Source organism: Puma concolor, chromosome D3, assembly GCF_028749965.1.
Source record: "Puma concolor isolate L17-30 chromosome D3, mPumCon1.1.hap2, whole genome shotgun sequence".
NCBI lineage: Eukaryota > Metazoa > Chordata > Mammalia > Carnivora > Felidae > Puma > Puma concolor.
This window is the reverse complement of record NC_141678.1, coordinates 69,977,340-69,991,987: the sequence shown is the minus strand read 5'-3', so window position 1 is coordinate 69,991,987 and position 14,648 is coordinate 69,977,340. Positions and strand designations below refer to the sequence as shown.

Sequence of the window (14,648 nt, the reverse complement as noted above, 5' to 3'; positions counted from 1 at the left end):
CCTCCTTCTCCCTTTTCTTCACCTAAAACATGCTACTCAAGTATACAGATGTCTCTGCAAGACCCCTGGCCCAGCAAGAGTTTTGTGCATTTGTCTGAGCACGGGGGAGCAGATTTGCAGCCATTTGTCTGTATTTCCCTCTGCCCTACCCTATTGTTGGTGGCCTGTTGCATTAAAATGACCTCAGGATGAAATTTAAAGAAAAGTACTCCAATAAGTGTCTGCAGTGTGAATAAATGATGGTAAAAAAGAGGTATAATGGGCTTATATTTCCTTAAATATAGCCCTTAGGTAATGAGGAATAAATTCTTTTCCACTTGTATCAATAGTTTTATAAAAAGCCTCTCTTGCACAGTTAGAACATAGTCTCCCAGGTGAAGTGCTAGCCCTCGGTCGTGGCCCCTGATGGTCGGTCCACTGCTCTAATCACTGGGCTCATACTTCCTCAGTGGTCTAAACACTGACCCGGCATCTGCCTGTTGAGCCAGTTACTAGGGGGCTTTGTGGTATATTTCTCCTTAGAAATGCTGAGTAGAGAGAGAGCCAAACTGGAGGATAAGAGACGTTGCTCAGGTGAGATGGTCAGTGATGACTTCATAGGCTGGAAAGGAGAGCCAGGATCCAAGGTGGCTAAGCAGATGGCAGAGAACCTTCTGCTGTTGGGATGTCTCTTACAAGGGTCTGGAGTGTGATGGGGACACAGGCGATTGCAAACCTAAAAGCTGATAATCTTGATTGGATTCAAATCATTTAGTAGAGTGAGCTGTGACTGACCCAGGGAACCCCTGCAGTGATGAGCCTGAGCCAGAGGAGGTTCCCCTGGTGGGCCTGAGTTTGGGAACTGGCAGCAGGGAAGGTGGGGGGTCTGACTCAGAACATCAGGTCGTAGGCCCTGGTTGTTGACCATGAAGGGTCTTGGTAGATGTTGAAAACTCCTCCTTTCCTCCAGCAGAGAGGTCTGGTGCCTTCCTTTGGAGTCTCAGGTGCCTGTTTTTCTGGTGTGTCAGCTGATAACTTTTGACAACGAGTTAGGTTGTGTTTGACAAAACCATGTCATAAACAACCCTCTCCACAATAGGGTGACCAAGTAGTGGGCTATCCCAGGCCTGGCCAAAGTCTGGGGGAGTCTGAGTGATCCCTTCAAGCCTTATGTCCCTCAGTTTGCCTGTCTGAAAAATAGGAATAAATATGTGCAATCATCTTCATGTGGGCCCTGCCAAAATCATCAAAGGAGGTACTTTGAAAGGTGAGTGAAAAGGAAAAATGAACGGATGCTTTTCACAAGCCTTGGAAACTATTGTGTCCTGTGCTAGAGCTTGTGAGGTGATTAGATATAAGAGAGGTGAGTTTGGCACCTTCCAAAGAGACCTTCCTTCCTAACAGTTCGCCTTTGCTGTGGCTGTCAGTGAGCCCGGGGCTCAAGTCCTTCCTCTCCCAGCTCAAGTGCCTCTAGTCCTCAAAGTGTGTTTGGGCTACTCCCCCGGGAAGCCTTCTGTCATAAGCTAGGACTGATACTCGGCGCCCCATCCCTGTGGGCAGTGCGGGTCCTGGCTCGGGCTGTGTGGGCAGGGCTTGGGTCTGGCTTCTGCCACTTCCTCGCTGGGCCTGGCAATGTGCACTTACCCAGCAAGTGTGGCTTGGAGCAGAGGGTGCAAGGTGGGGAATGGAAGACACCAGAAAGGAGAGGTAGGCGGGGCCCCTGTGGGCCTGGACCGAGAGTAGAGCTGAGGAATGACAGGAAGCCGGTGGATCTGAGACCAGAGATGTGGAGGCAGCCCTGAGTCCGGAGGGGAAGGAGGAGGAACCTGCAGCTGCTTCACAAAAGACCCTTGAGGTCCTTTCAGGGTGCTTGACCCCTGTTTTGGGGGCATAGGGGTAGGGAGGGGGTCTCTAAAGGGCTTTAGATAGGGTTGCGGTGTGATCAGAGTTACCAGCAATTTGAAAGTGGACTCGAAAGGACAGGAGAAGGAAGGAGACTGGGTTAGTCTTTGGCAACAGTCCCCAGACAGCAGGTGCTGAAGGTCAGACCCCGGCGATGACAGGGGGAGCAAGGAAAGAGACTCAAATTCTTACGGGATCAAACAGGCAGATCAAGGTGTTGAAGGAGGACCGGGAATCACAATGAAATGGCCTCTATGCATGTTTAACTGATGAGTGCTCAAATGGTACGAACTCAGATCAAGGTGAAGTAATTGGGTCTTTACAGGAGAAGAGGAACACCAGCCAGTGTCCAGCTTTGGCATCTTGTCAAACGTACATTTAGAAATTCTAAACACTGGTCAGGATGGTATTCCACAAAGGTACTGTATTTTCTGGAAAATGTGATTTTCTGAAGTAATTCTGACGAGGTGCCCTTGTTACCCTAAATGCCGACTTCCCAGCCTATTGTGCAGCTACTACCCAGGGCTTGTTGCATTTTTGCCCCCCTTCTGGGGTTGGCTGTGACTCCTAAGGCAGAACTGAGACCCCTCCTTGCCACTTGTCCCCCAGGCTGTTATCAGAGGCCTGACTGAGGAGGAATTGAACTGGAGGTGAGAGCAAAACACAAAACAAGGGTCTCAACTCGCTTCTGTTCACCTGTCTGAAGAACTCGGGTGCCCAACTTGGTAGAACAACTGAGCAAAAAAACCCGGTGAATCCTGTAAATTGAACTACCTGTGACTATCTCATTCACTGTTTTTCACATGCTGGTTTTATACAAACACGACAGTGCGTTCGGTCAGCATGGTGTAACGTTCTGTGTTTCCTTATCCAGTTTTCTCTCCATTTGCCATTGTCAATAAAGGTGATACCTTAAAGGGTTGCACGTGCGGCTGGGAGTAAAACTTCACCTGGGATGAGTAGAAATCCTCTTGGGTCGTGATCATGGGTAAACCGGGATGCCTTTCCTCCTCTCCTCCCACAGCATGCGCGGAGGACTTCTTCTATACCTCACAGGGAAGAGACACGTGTATCGAGGGTGTCGATGATGCCGAGGACTTTGAGAAGACGCGGCAAGCCTTCACACTCCTCGGTGAGCAGCTTCTGAGAGGGAACGGGCCCAGAGGATTGACTTCGTGGAGAGTAGAAAAGCCTGACAATGTCCTGCTTGGCCAACCTTCATAAGCCGATAGGGAAACCCTGTTGCCCTCAGTGAATGTCCTCCCACTCTTACTCCATCCCAACCCTCGGTTCCAAAGTTTAAGAACAGCTTTGTTGATATGTCTTAAAAATCAGGGATTGTGAGTTGCTCTCTCAGGCACTGCAAGATAGCCCTTTTCGCTTCCTCAGGCCATCAAAGCCAGTGGAGGAAAATGAAAAAGAGCTACATCCTCCTGTGCTGTGGTCTGGGTTTAGAGGCCATGTGTTCTGGCAGAAAGAGCATGTCTTTTGGACCAAATCACCCATGTACCTCAGTCATGGGATCTGAGTTGGAAACAGACTATATAAAGGTCTGGTGGCACCCTCATAACACAGTGTCACTTCTGTTGTCACTGTTTCTGTACTTCAAGATTTCTGTGTCTTTATGGGCATAAAGGGCCATAGAGAGAGAAAATTCCTCTCCCTTGCCCTTTCTTAACTGGGAAATTGAGTCAAGTCCTGGGACCTGCAGCCAGAAGAAAACAAAGTTTGGCAAAGCAGCCTGTAATTCATGAAGTTGCTCAGGATGGGCCTTGTGTTTTTCCCCAGCCCCTTCTGACAGAGGTAGACATTTGGCTTGTGAGTCATGTGACTACTCCAGAGCAGCGTTTCTTAGGTTCTTTGGTGGGAATCTGGCAAGTCTTACCCAATGTCTAAATAAAACATGGCCAACCAGGACTTGCCCTAAGGTCGATATGGGTAGAACCAGGACTTCATGTGCTGAAATCTCAGTGCTGTTCACTTCTCTGGATAACCAGTGGGTAGACACAGTTTGTCTTTGGTACCCGTGAAATAATCGGGACATAAAAGCCACACTGGTTATTCCAACAGTTGATGATTATTAAGATTATTAAAAGTATAAGAGGATTTTAGGGGTACAGAAATAGCAGGTGCAAAAGAATCGCTGCTCCCTTTAGGGCAAGGAAGAACAGCTAGTACAGGAACTGTTGTTGCCTGGCTGAGATGTCAGTCCGTGGTTACCACAAGATGGGGTGAAGAAACTTGCCGGAGGGTGTGGCCATTGCTGGTCGGTCTGCACAGGGAGCCTGCAGGTGCCCCAGGGTGTGGTGGAGCCAGAAGGTCTCAGAAGCAGCTGCTAATGGGGAGACCGTGGCTTGCAGGCATCTCAGCGGCTCATCTGGGGAGGTTGCCGTGCTGCCAGGATGAATGATAACTGTAGCGGACCGGAACCAAGAACAGGCCTGTCTCCTTGCTGCTCTTGCATCACTGAGTCACTACAGTGCTCTTTGACCAAGCTGGACATTCCACCATGGGCAAAGGGGAAATGTTGACAGGGTCTAGCTCCAGTATCACAAAGTGGGACAGATTTGAAACAGGTAATAAATTGATAAGTGGCACCCCTGAGCTCTCCCACACCCCATCACCATTGTAGTCTTCAGCTGGGAAGCCGGTTTGGAGGGGACTTGATGCTCAGCAGGGTAACATTCTGCCCAGTTTGTCAGGAGGAGGCCCCTGGCGGCTGCCCCTGTATTGCTACTGTGAGCAGTGGGCACGCACCGATGGGGGGAGAAGTTGGTTCCCTCCAGGGCCTCTAAGAAACCTGGGTACTTGTGTTCACAAAGCAAAAGGCATTTGCAAATCTATTGTAATAAGCCTTTCTTCTTTACTCTTCAATAAACTTGTCTACTTTTTTACTCTGGGGTTGACAAACTTTGTTAAAAACAGGATTATAGATATTACTTGGGGCCCTTTGAGTCACGTGGTTTTTGGAGCAGCTATTCAACTTTGCTGCTGTAGTGTGAAAGTGGCCAGAGACACAACGTAAATGAATGGGCGTGACTGTTCTAATAAAACTTTATTTACAAAAACACACTGTGGGCTATAGGTCATAGGTTGCCAACCCCTTTTACTCCTTCAGTTTTATTGTTTGGTTTTTGTTTACTAGTGCAGGAATCCTAACTATTGTTAGGATTTAATAGTCATTTGATATCTACTACTTACATTCCTACCATGACAGGGTGGTGAAGGCTTTGGAAATTGACAAAGCAGCGGTTCTTAAGGATAAGTGAAGGAGAGAGAAAAGCGATCTGTCCTTAATGTCCGCTTAAGGTCCAAATGCCCACTTCCTGACTAGTACTTCCAAGAGGACTTACTTGAGAGCAGGACACTCTGAGCTCTGATCCAAAGCCTAGTACAAGCCTCCTGTCTTGGGTAACAATCTCCGGCCTTTAACCTATCTTATTTTCTTCAGTCTTAATCAGTTACAGTAAATTCTTTGGCCTCGAGCTCTTTGTTTCTTAATTAGATTAAATGAAACTAGATATTTGAATGGCTCCTGCATTTCTGTAGACCTTTGGGAATACTGGCAGTCTGTGTAACAGCTATCAGTTCACTTCCATTATTCATGTTCCTGAGCCACCCGTGTGCCAAGGCAAGAACAGGGATTCATTATATTGCTATTTCTTTGTATATTTTAAAACTTCATATTAAAAAATTAAAAAATAAACCCCTGCCCCTGTGAAGCTTAAACAGCAATGGTCATCTCTCATTAATAAAGTCTAGGATCCATTTGTCCAGTTCATGCTTGGGTTGTCCACTTTGTGGATGGTTTTTAATCCTAGTGGGTGACATCTTTACCGTCCACTTACATTGGTGTCACTTTTTTTTTTTTTTGGCCTGAGTAAAGTATTGCCTTAAAAATTGCAGCTGGAGAGAAATATGGGAGACCACTGTATTATTTCTTAAACTGTGGGGTAGGTTGACTAGTGTTCTGTTACTCTGTATCCTGTTTTTTTATAGGTCTGATTTTGTATTCAAAAATAAATGATAACGCCTTAAATCTAAAGATAAATTTTAAGAGATCATGTATGTCTTTGATAACTTAGGTACTCAAATGCGGCATCAGGTGTTTGCTGCCACAGCGGCTGCAGGTTCGGTGTGTCTAACTGAAGGAGCATGGAGCACGGCCCCAGCTGAGAGCCAGCTGGCTGTCCAGCTCCAACAACAGCACTCCCAGAAGTTTCTCCTCTTCCTCTCCCGTTGGCACTTGGGATGTGGGACACAGATGTTTGCTGGATATTGCGTTTGGAGAGAAGTGACTACAGATAAATGGCCATTGTTATTAAACTCATGAAAATGTCCATAAAGTATTTGGTCGAGATGAAGACGAAAATGAGTCTGATTGCTGTCTCTCCTTTGCTCTTAGAGAAGTTAAAATGGTAGCATAACCCATCTGGTTTGAACAAGACAATCAGAGTGAGGATATTTCCCTTTTAGCCCAGGGAGCCCCTTTGCCCTCTGAGCTGTTACTATGAGCGGTAATTACTTGGTGAGGAGCCTGGATCATTTTAGGAAGCCCAGGAAGGAAAATCAAGGAAAAATTTTTGTAAGTCCTTAAAAAAAGGGTAAAATGTCCTTTCTATCCTACCATGGATGTTAAGTGTCATTCATTCTTCTTTTTTTTCAGGAGTGAGAGAGTCCCATCAGATAAGCATTTTTAAGATAATTGCTTCTATCCTGCACCTTGGAAATGTGGAGATTCAGGCTGAGCGTGATGGTGATTCCTGTAGTATATCAGTAAGTTGCACACCAGCACCCAAGATAAAACATACACAATTTACTCTGCTCTTACAGTTTTATACAACTGAAATGTGTTTTTACGCTCAGAGGACACTCAGAGGTTACTCAGAGGTTATTCATTCTTAACAATAATGGCTTCTGTTCTTACTGATAATTTTTTATTTTTTATTTCTTTTTTTTAATTTTTTTTTCAACGTTTTTATTTATTTTTGGGACAGAGAGAGACAGAGCATGAACGGGGGAGGGGCAGAGAGAGAGGGAGACACAGAATCGGAAACAGGCTCCAGGCTCCGAGCCATCAGCCCAGAGCCTGACACGGGGCTCGAACTCACGGACCGCGAGATCGTGACCTGGCTGAAGTCAGATGCTTAATTGGCTGTGCCACCCAGGCGCCCCTTACTGATAATTTTTTAAAAGAACACATCCTTTTCAAATCAGTTGCCATCAAATTTCTGTCACCGAGGGGAGGGAATTTAGGGGCTATTAAATACTTTTTTTTTATGGATTGCTTTTGCAAGTACACTGAGGTCCATGGAATTCTACGGAGTGTTACCAATCCATGAGTACTTTCTGAACTCCTGACTAAGGTCCATGCAGCAAAGAGATGGACATCATGGACGACATGTTGGACATCAGGAAGGAGATGAAGGACTGTCTCCAAGGAGCTTACAATCTAATTGGGCGGACAAAAGATAACCACGCTTAGCAAGATTTTGACAGTATGCAGAATATTGAGACATCTATGCGAAAGTATTATAAACTGAATTACTCCAAAAATGCTCATAGTGACTGTTATTTTCCTGGTGCCCAATGTAGCACCAGATATGTGCTACATAAAAAAAAATGTCTGGGTGGGTGTTGGAGTGGGTACCAGTGCGGTCCTAGAGACAGCAGCTGGGGTGTGCTCTCTGGTATTTAGGTCAGTCTAGTCTCTCCTCTTAACAAGTGAATCTGCAACTGTTGATTATAGACCTTTCCTTGGCCCCTTAGTGGCTAAGTCTTGGGGAGATGCAAAGTATAATTCTTGTTCCCAAGGATGTAGAGTTTAGAAACCTGGATCTTGGGAAAAGACCGAAGACAATACTATAGAATACAAACGTGGGCATGTGTCCATGCCACTCACACCTGATGCTTTTTCAGTTGAACGAATATTTACTTCCTGCTGTTTGCTTGGAGTTAGGGCTTATCAGAAGTTGAAATTGGCCCTGTCCTTAGAGGAAGACCTGAACTGTAGTTGGCATCTGGCATCCCCTCCCCACTGCCCCATACGTTTTCCCTGACAGAGAAATGGTCTTGGGGGTGGGAGGTCTCCTGGGCCCATCAAGGCTGCCACCATCCTTAGCGTGGAGTCTGCCACCTAGCGAGAGCTTTGAGGCTCATGCACCTGGGCTCAGTTTGAAAGGAGGGAACGTTGGAGCTTGAGCAGTGTCAGGTGACCGTTGGGGTGTCACTGTGACATTGGGGTGTGTATGTTGGGTGGGTGGGCAGTGAGGTTGGCAGCGATGGTGCTGTGAGAGCACCTGGGTGATGCAAGGAGGCCCTGTGCCTTGGCAGTGTGGGGAATGAGCCCCCAGTGTGAGCCAAGCACTCCCCGAGACTGAGGCCTTCAGGCCAGTGAACTCTTGCTCCCATGTCTTTTTCCTTGTGAGGAAGGCATAAGGGGTCGGTGCCTGGGTGGCTCAGTCGGTTAAGCGTCCAACTTCAGCTCAGGTCATGATCTCACAGTTCATGGGTTTGAGCCCCTCATTGGCTCTGTGCAACAGCTCAGAGCCTGGAGCCTGCTTCGAATTCTGTGTCTCCCTCTCTCTCTGCCCTTCCCTACTTGCACTCTCTCTCATTCTGTCCCTCAGAAATGAATAAACATTAAAAAAAAAAAAAATTTAAGGGGTCTGTGCCTAACCCACTCACATACCCCAGTAAATGCCCCTTGGTTTCTTAGGGCAGCCGTGTATGTCCTGGTGTCCGGGACAGCTGATATTAGAAGCGTTTGCTTTGAGAAACTCCTGGTTTGGGTTGGTGAGGTACAGGAAAGGTGACACACATTCCCAACATTCCCCCCCCCCCCCCCCCGCAGTCTCCTCCTTCCCCATCATAGATTTCTACAGCGTCTGTACCTGTTCTGCATGGTGCCTAGCATGGTTGCAATTTTGCATTTTCTGTGGGGTGGTTTGCTGCATGTCTCTCTCCCTTGAGGGAGTCCACAATCTACAAAGGCAGCTACTGTTTCTTAATTATTGTATCTCTAGCACCCAGGATGGTGCCCAGCACTTGGTAGGTGCCTGATTGGCTATTTGATCAATGCCGGTTTCCCCGACTAAACTCGAGGGCCGTGTCTGATTTGTTCTCTCTTCCAACTTGACACATGTTGGCACCCGGAGTGTTTCTGTAAACACTGCAGGAAGGTGGGGATACCGAGGCTTACACTTGGAGAAGAGTGGACGGAGGATACAGTTATGGAGGGGAGGTGGAAGTCTGACAGGTGGAAGCTGGGATACCTATCTCTTAGAGCTAACAGGAAGTCAGGTTTTTGAGCACAGTTACTTGCTCTTTCATTGTCCTCCAATTAGAGGCTGCGTGGAGAACACATTGTGAGTGAGAGCTCTGAGTCAGGACTGCCAGGGTTAAATCCTGGTTCTGCCACTTACTGATAGTTAACGCTTCTAAGTCTGCTTCCTTATGTGCACAGTGCAGCCGACATGAGCAACCTTAGCCCGGGGCTCATGTGTGATTGAGTTCTTGCCAGTTATCCTTGTTGTTGGAGCCAGAGTGGGCTTTCTGGGTAACCCTGTCACTTAACAGGGTTGGAAAAACTGAGGCCCAGAGAGATAACAGTTAATGACAGGGCCACGTTGGGCCCCAGCCCGTGTGTCTCCAGCCCACCTTGAGCTGAGGCTGTCCTCCCCATGCTGATGTCCCCGGCAGCGCCTAGCGCAGTGCTGGGCGCGCAGTACATGCTCAGGAAGTGCTCCACTAGTGCACGTCTGTCTCAGATGGATTTGGGTCTATTCCTCAGGTGCGTGGGGTGGGCCGCCTCCTGGAAAGGCTGTCTGTCTGTACGCAGTATGCCTTCTGCTCGGTAGTTTTTAATCAAAGCATAAAAATGTGTTCCATGTCGGCCAGAGTTACCCTGGAGAGGCAACAGCATGCAATTACTTGGACACCAGCGTCAATTTGTTTTTTGAATTTGGCAATATGGGCCCACAAAACCTAATCTACCTATGATGCTGGCTGTTTTTAATGGATTTAGCACCATTTAATTAAGCTTAAATGTAATTGCATGATGTTAAATCAGTCTCACTTAGCACCTTTAATCAACAGTCAGAAGGGGTAATAGGGGGGCAAGCCACATCCCGCTGCAGCAGATGGGAACCTGTCCCGAGGCGGTGATCAAACCATTCCAGAACTCGTGGTTCTTTCTCCACTGCGTTCACCCGGGAGGTGCCAGGGAGGCTAGGGAACCAGCGAGCAGGCCTTGGGCGGTCATGTTTGCTGCCAGCAGGCCATGTACGTGTCAGGGAATCCAGCTGCAGTGCTGTGCCTAGCAATTAAGAATTTCTTGGAAGCAGGTCAGGTTAAGAGGTTGGACTCTTTCCACCTCTGAACCTGTTGCTTGCCAAGTGGTCCCTACGCATTTAATGCGGCTACATGTGGCTTTCTGTCTGGGGGAGAAGGAGGGCAGGCACAGGCTGCTGCAGAGAGAAATGGGGTTGGCCTGGAGAGGTGGCCGCAGCAGCCCCACCTGCTGAGTGAGAAGACAGGGCCTCTGCGTGCCCACCCCGCTGGCTGGATCAGGAGCTCTGGGCCAGGGCCAGGGGGGCTTCCATTCCCCCCATTTTTCTTCACCTGAAAAATAAGGGGGATTGGGTTAGAATGATGGTACCCAAGGAATTTCCCCCCAAAGCTTAGCCCTGGGCAATTTCTTAAGAAAATAAGGGTTCTTTGGTCAATTAAGTTCAGGAAATGCTGCATAAAATAGGTCTCTTGGTGCTTTCAGGGTACGTTAACCAAGGAGTCCAGCTGTGTCTCACCTGGTGCCGTCCCTCTGGTTAGGCAAAGCCAATTAGTATGCTTTGGAACTATTGCTCCACAGACCTCGTTTTGGAGAAAAGGTGGCCTTACTGACTTTTGGAAGTTCGTTCCTACTCTGACGTTCTAATTTGTAATCGGGTTTGTTTTGGCTAGATGGATTTTAAATATCTGTAGGAGGGAAAAAAATGGCCCGGGGAAATGGTACAGTTATCTGCGTTAATTTTCATTGAACATGTAAAGTCTCATTTAAATCCTACAAAGCAGCCTCATTAGAAAATGAGTCCCACGAGCAATGTAAGGTCATTATAGAAGGTGGCACATCATGTTCTAAAGGATTCCCTTTCTGCCTGAGTTAATAAGCAATCCAGCAGGCTCCTGGCTGGGTTATCCGCTTTCCCAGGGAGAGGATTTAGGTGAGAGAGCAAAGAACAGGATTTTTTGTGGGGTGCCCTCTGTGAAAAGCAAGGAGTATCTGACTTACTGGGTGTAATAAGACCAGACCTGTGGGTGATGTGTTTATCAGGGACCCGAAGGCTAAGTGCTCTGATGGGGACTTTGGGTGAGTGAGTGTCCAGATCAGAGGCAGCTGGGTTCGCTGGGTAGAAGGCACCCTGGGCAAGTCTCTGGAAATGCGCTGCCTCACTCTGTAGAAAAGGGACTTCATCTCCAGGAATTCCTAGTTTTTCCTCCAGCTCTAAAAGGGTGGTGGTACTGCTTAACCATGTTCCAAGTGGGCTGTTCTTCTCAGGTCACAGTTCTGTGTTCTTGCCGCCTGTCCTAGCTTTCGACTTGATTGGCTTTTTTTCCCCTGAGGCAGCAAGTACTTTAAGAGTAAAACACCAAGTGGAGCCCCCGAGTGGCTCAGTCGGTTGGGCGTTCGACTTCGGCTCAGGTCATGATCTCACGGTTCGTGGGTTCGCCTGTGTCTCCCTCTCTCTCTGCGTCTCCTCCATCTTTCTCTCTCAAAAATAGTAAAAAAAAAAAAAAAAAAAAAATAACATCAAGTATGTGTTGCTTAATGTCACTGAGGCTAAGGCAGCTGTTAGACCAGGTGCTGGTCAAGGGTAGTGCCTGCACATGAGGACTTCTTTTTGGGCTGTGGGTTCAGCACTGCAGGTGGGACTCTGTGGATAGAAACTAAATGTTCACTGTGATTCTGTGTGCACTTCTTTGTGCAGTTACTGCTGCCTTCTGGCTCCTTACTGGATTATCCATCCCTAAATTATCAATTCTCATTCTGCTCCCTTTGCTCCCAGATTCTCTCCTGCCTGTCACTAGGCAGCTGGCTGGCCATGGAGGGGAGGGCATAGGAAAAGTTGAGAAAGCTTTTGTTTTTTTACAGCCCTGATAATTTGGTGTAATAATGAGTTTGAGCAACATTTTCTGGGCTCCGCTTGTCCCTCCGCTCATCCGTATGAGAGCGTGTGAGTCTGCCGGTGCTGTGGCTGGGAGAAACATGGTCCCACCGTGCTGGGCGGGCTCATTCTGTCCTAGGGGAGAGGGCGTGGTGGCGGGTTTGCTCTCCATTCCCCTCCTGAAACCATCTCCCGTGTCTCTTCCAGCCTCAGGATGAACACTTGAACAGCTTCTGCCGACTGCTAGGGGTGGAGCACAGTCAGATGGAGCACTGGCTATGCCATCGAAAGCTGGTCACCACCTCAGAGACCTACGTCAAGACTATGTCCCTGCAGCAGGTGGTCAATGCCCGCAACGCCCTAGCCAAGCACATCTATGCCCAGCTGTTCGGCTGGATTGTGGAGCACATCAACAAGGCCCTGCACACGCCTCTCAAGCAACACTCCTTCATTGGCGTCCTGGACATCTATGGGTAGGCCTGCACACATCCTCCTACACTCTACCTGATGGTTGTTAGTGTCTTCCTGCCAGCCTTTCAGAGTTGGCAGGGGGCCTTGTCGTGCTCCCCAAGCCCCTGGGATTCTCAACCCGGGAGAGTGTGAAATGTAGGAAAGCATTTTTTTTGGTTGTCACAGTGACTGGGGTCTCTACTGGCACCTAGTGGCCTCAGGTCAGGGATGCTAGGTGTCCTGCAATACGGAGGGATGGTTTTAAGGAAGAACAGACCCTGTCAAAACCCCAGTAGCTTTCCCATTGAGAAACCATGTAGTCGCCTTTCTTCACAACTGAGAAACCGGCCTAGAGAGGGAAGTATCTCACCCAACATTGGACTGGAAGCTACTACGAACTTAAGCTGTTTTATTCAAATCTACCCTTTGAGCTCATTCCCTATATGACCTGTCTAGATGGTTATTGTCCTACCACGAAAGACTCACGTGTGGTCATTCTTGAGATTTCTTTTCCTTTCAGACTTCGAGTCTAATGGCAAAAACTGTTGTTTATAACTGTGTGTTTTGCAGGGAAAGGCAGCATGGCACAGTGGAAAGTCTACTTGACTAGGCCTCAGGAGATGAGTATTGTAACTCACAGCTGTCACCAGCTCACTGGATGGTTCTCTACAGATCACAGCCCCTTTCTGGTCTTTTATTTCCATAGCTTAAAATGAAGAGTTGAGCCATAGTCTCTTTGAGGTTCCTTCCAGATCCTTCTAGAGGTGTTTGAAATTATATGTACTGGTTTGCAACCTCCCTTGAACATCTTTTATGATCAATGCCTTGCCCTCTTTAAGCTAATAATAGGTTGAATCCTCCTGGATCTTTATATCCTAGAAGTCATGACTTCTATCTTAAAATAGAAATTGAGACACACGGAAGTGCAGAGTTGTAAGAACAGGAATGCTGTGGTGGAAGCAACTGCTTAGTCGGCTGATGAGCTGGGATTTGCCTTATGTTGAGGCTGTAGTAAAGGAAGAATCTCCCAGAAGTGGCCACTTGCCCCTGTGAGGACAGGCTGTCCTACTTACATCTCTGTCACCCTTGTTCATTGTTGGCTTTCAAATCAAACCATGTTGCATAGTGTAGAGGAAATGGAAGAAGGAAACCTGATTTTTTTAGCATCACAAAGGCCTCCTGCTGAAGAGTTAAGTCACATGCCTGAGTTATGTAATACAAGAGGCAACAGAAGAAATTGTAGCAGAGTCCGTTGGGGGGTTTGGACACTTGGTGTTGGGTGAGTTTCAAGGCAGGAGTAGGCACACTTATCGGTACCATCAGGGAAAGCTTAATGTGAAAGGTGAGGTCTGAACTGGTCTTTTAAAAATTTTTTTTAGGGGCGCCTGGGTGGCGCAGTCGGTTAAGCGTCCGACTTCAGCCAGGTCACGATCTCGCGGTCTGTGAGTTCAATCCCCGCGTCAGGCTCTGGGCTGATGGCTCAGAGCCTGGAGCCTGCTTCCGATTCTGTGACTCCCTCTCTCTCTGCCCCTCCCCCCTTCATGCTCTGTCTCTCTCTGTCCCAAAAATAAACGTTGAAAAAAAAAAAATTTTTTTTTAACGTTTTTATTTATTTTGAGACAGAGACAGAGCATGAGCAGGGGAGGGGCAGAGAGAGGGGAGACACAGAATCCGAGGCAGGCTCCAGGCTCTGAGCTGTCAGCACAGAGCCCCCGACACGAGGCTCGAACTCATGGAGAGATCATGACCTGAGCTGAAGACAGATGCCTAACCGACTAAGCCACCCAGGCACCCCTGAACTGGGTCTTTTAAAGGGAGGGAGTAAAATATGGGAGGTAGGGAGGCACCTTTGGGAACATGAGCACTAGCAGTAGGAAAAAGCAAAGTGTGAAAAAAGCTCACTCAAAGAATGAGCAAACAGTGGAGCTTCACCCAAGAGTCGGAAGGAGGATGTGTCTGCTCCAGGGCACTTGAGGGTTTTAGCCGAACACCCCTGTGCAGGCCACCCCTTCTCCTGGGCAGCTGAGTGCCTGTTTTGTGCTCCAGCTGCTCGAGTTGCTCTGTGGAGAGCACAGGACAGTCTCAGTATCCTGGGAGCATACCTCTTGGCTGTCAGTAATTCTGTTACTCTCTCCGTCGTATTTCAGGTAATTG

General features: G+C 48.0%; 1 protein-coding gene across 2 annotated transcripts in view; it reads left to right on the top strand.

Annotated features, from left to right (window-relative positions):
• MYO5B (myosin VB) overlaps positions 1–14,648 on the top strand; it is a 342,952-nt gene that overhangs the window by 205,320 nt on the left and 122,984 nt on the right. For both annotated transcript variants that reach the window (XM_086682946.1, XM_086682945.1), the window contains exons 8-10: positions 2,906–3,013; positions 6,548–6,657; positions 12,252–12,517. In XM_086682946.1, coding sequence (XP_086539072.1) covers positions 2,906–3,013; positions 6,548–6,657; positions 12,252–12,517 — 484 coding nt within the window. The remainder of the gene's footprint in view (positions 1–2,905; positions 3,014–6,547; positions 6,658–12,251; positions 12,518–14,648) is intronic.